At 34.7% G+C, this 3,752-nt stretch overlaps 1 protein-coding gene across 1 annotated transcript; it reads left to right on the top strand.

Annotated features, from left to right (window-relative positions):
- The first annotated feature begins 492 nt into the window (after positions 1-492).
- LOC147852299 (phosphoinositide phospholipase C 6-like) lies at positions 493-2,001 on the top strand. The gene is made up of 4 exons (XM_087334434.1): positions 493-744; positions 855-926; positions 1,040-1,148; positions 1,449-2,001. The coding sequence occupies exons 1-4, from the start codon at positions 493-495 to the stop codon at positions 1,649-1,651; spliced, it is 636 nt and encodes a 211-aa protein (XP_087190560.1). The 3' UTR covers positions 1,652-2,001.
- The last annotated feature ends 1,751 nt before the right edge of the window (positions 2,002-3,752 follow it).

Raw genomic sequence — 3,752 nt, 5'->3', positions numbered from 1 at the left:
ACTCTAAAATCCAAAATCTTGAAACACATGATTAATAATCCTATATTGTGTCACTTTTCAAAGCGTAAATTCTTGACAATGCAAGGGAGCATATTGCACCACCAACCCATTGCACCATTTTCAAGAAATGAAGACAAACTATCCAACCTGGTATAATCACACTTTGCTTTCTATAGGTGAACCATACAACAAATGCAAAGGGGTAATCATATACATACCTGAGCCCTAACACACATGGATACATGTGCCATACACGAAGTAAAAACGATGAAATTCCTGGTGTTCATAATAAACACTCATGAATGTAGTATCTTTGTTCTTGATGTTGCATCCCCAATTTGACTAGATTCTTAGAAAGAAGGGCCCATGTGCTGGAAGATTCTCAAAAATGTTCACCTGATTCGTCATGTCATATCAATATTTCAAATAACCAAATCGAACACATGCTACAAAGAGATTCTACATGAAGATGTAATGCACCTTTCTGTCAACATGAAAAACTGTCTTATCGCACTCATACAAAACTTCTCTAGTTATCCAATCCATATAGTCACCTTATCATCTCCCAAAGAGATTCTATATGAAGATGTGATACAACTTTCTGTCAACTTGAAAAACTGTCTTATTGCATTCATGCAAAACTTCTCTAGATATACAATCCATATAGTCATCTTACATATTTCTAGTTTTAAAATGTTTTCATTTGTTAATATGCGCACTGCACATGATTGCCCAGTCACATTGGTAGGTTTTGCAGCACCATTCTTCTCCTTCTCTGCAGTAACTTGCCCTAAGTCAGATCTTTTTTGTGATTTCTAACAAGATCTTTTTTGTTTTAACCTTTTGGCCTTCAGATCAAAATACTTCTCGGAACGGATTGGCATAAGAATTTTGATTATTTTAAGAAGCCCGACTTTTTTGTGAAGGTAATTAAGTAATTATTTCTTTGAGTGGTTCTCCAGACAAGAAAGAACTTTTGGATTGTGTTTAGTAACTTCAGAATGTCAGTTATTTTATTGAATTCTGGTTCTTTTTACAGGTTGCAATTCATGGAATACCTACTGATAAGGCAAAGAAGACGACGTCTATCAAGTACAAAAACAATCAACCTAATTGGGAGGATGAAACTTTCGAATTCCAGATTAGAGGTATGTACACATTTGCTAGTATATGCAGAATTGGAAGAGTGGTTTAATATAATATTAGGATGCAATAATTCCCTATCATATGGCATAGTACCATATTAGGATGTATGCATGCATGTTGCTTAATACTTAATCATATGGTTTAATACTGTATTAGGATGTGTGCATATGGTTCAGAGTTTTTTGTCCTTTTTAGTAATGTCTAATCAGAGCATGGAAATCCTCAAAAAACAGTAAACAGAAATGGAAAAACTTCCAGAGTTTCCACTTTTGATGACGTGAAGTTATTCTGTAATGAAACAGTACCAGATATTGCAATATTGCGGCTAGAAGTGAGGGAGAATGATAGACTACAAAGGGATGATTTTGTTGGGCAAGCTTGCTTTCCCGTGCGAGAGATGAAGACAGGTATACGGTCGGTACCTTTGAAGAGTAAAGATGGAGATTCAGTATCATCTAAGCTCCTATGTATGATAAAGGTACAATCTTTGAATTGCCTGAACTAGTAGTGGCCCAAATTGTAGCATAAAATTTTTTCTATATTGTTTCGATTATAAAAAAACAAAACAACCCAAAATTTAACAGTCACATTTGTTTACTGCAAAATGTGTTCCCATTACTTCTTGATTCAAGTAGGGAATGGGGATAGAGCATTGCCAGAAACATAGCAGTAATTGCATTCGCAGAATGTTTACTTGAACCTCGAAAGGTCTAGCCCTCTGTTTCATGGAAGTAGATACTCTTTCGTTACTCTTGTTTTATTTTGCATGTATGTAAACTGCAAGACAAAAACAATTAGACTTCTTTATGAATCCATTCAAGATCAACAGGACAGCTCTTTGATTTTTACACTCTAGATTATTTTCTAGTTCTTGTTTTTACTCATGCTCAATTTTTTGTCTGGATGAGACCTTGCATGGCATTTCTCGTGTATCATTTTTTGGGTCTCATATGTGACATTAGAAACAAAGCTAAAATTCAAAAACCGCACAACCATTTTATTGGGATCTTTCATGTATAAAAAGTACTGAAATTCTCGCCATGTTGAATCACCATGGTGGTTTATATATCCTTGACTCCCTTGTAAAGATATTGCATTTGTTCATACTAAAGGGTGCATGTGGGGAATACAATTACACATACATTTCTTGTCCAACATTATGAATTTGGGAAAACATAAAAAAATTTGCACTCCATTTGAGGGCAATATTGATCCAATGCATGTGAGTGCAAATATCATTTTTAATTCATGTAGTGTAGTGATAATCTGAATGGAACATATAAAACTTGAGCCTATCTTAATTCCTAATAATATCAAAATGTTCCCTTTGTTGAGAAACTATGTCATAAAATGAGGAACTATGGTGTTGGCTACCAAGCATTTCATAGAAGATATAAAACAGATTAACAATGACAATTTTGACCATAGTGATATTCAAAACCTTTTGCCCATCAGTTTTGCAGTTGCTTGAAAAAGGGTTTTTCTTTTTTTCTTTTAGCAACACCTTATATTACTAGTGGAAAATGTCGAAGTGAGATGAAAACCCACAAAGATAGTCTATAAGTTTTCAATACTCAAAATAAAAGTGAAATGTTTGTTCAAAGATTTCAACAATTTGAAAACAATCACAAAGAGATTGCTTGAGAGAGAACCTAAAGAAACAGCAGTAAGTAGTGTAGTTACCCAAAATGACACACATGGTTCTAACTTACCCCAATGGTTCAAAGCAACCACGATTTTCAGTCAATGGAAAAATTAGCATCTAGCAAATGATGAGGAAGGAGACCGAACAACCAAAACAAATTTTCATGCCATGTTTAGAAACTTGAGTCTAAGATTACCTTAAGTTTACAAATAAAAGTTCTTGTTGATGAAACAATCCATAACAAATGAAGTGGTGTTTTTGATCCTCTATGACATCACATCCAAAGAGAATGGCTAATTCTCTTGCTCTTTAAGTGGAGTCCAATTGATAATATACCCCACAAGCATCACCACAAGAACATTATTTTTTCAAGTGGCAATCCTCGTTTCTAAAGTGTAACAAATCTAGTCTTCCACCATATCTCTAGTTTGGTGATTTGCTAGAGAGCATTCCCATGACCTTGAGCCCAAGGAGGAGGTAGTAGTAGCATGTAAACATTATAAATTGATAATGCATAAATACAAACACTTAAATATTGTCCTTTAATTGGCAATTCAAGAGCCTATGTGATGCCTCTTGTGGTGGCAGGAGGAGTAAATTGAAGTATTTGATAAAATATTTTCATATCATATGTATTTGTGATGTGAACCCAAATTATGACGTATTGTGGCATCTCGAAAGTACATGTACCCCCTCATTAAGCACGTTAAAAATATGATATAATACCTTGTTTGGCTAAAAAGAACGATCTATATGGAGTTCCATATAGGTTAATGAGGTTATAAAAAGAAATGGAAACACCAATGGAGACTCTAACATCTCGTGATGAAGCTGCCAACATGCATTCCCTTGCATTCCAACTAAGATGTTAAGCACGTAAAAAATATGATATAATACCTTTTGGTTCCGCATCCCCTTTTGGCTCATGTGGCACAACTTCCTGTGCCATAGTTCACCGACT

This window comes from Azolla caroliniana, unplaced genomic scaffold (genome assembly GCF_043228905.1).
Source record: "Azolla caroliniana isolate FFs.n. ecotype wild unplaced genomic scaffold, voAzoCaro1.0.p SCAF_18, whole genome shotgun sequence".
NCBI lineage: Eukaryota > Viridiplantae > Streptophyta > Polypodiopsida > Salviniales > Salviniaceae > Azolla > Azolla caroliniana.
The sequence above is the reverse complement of the archived record's forward strand: the minus strand, read 5'-3'. Positions and strand labels throughout refer to the sequence as shown.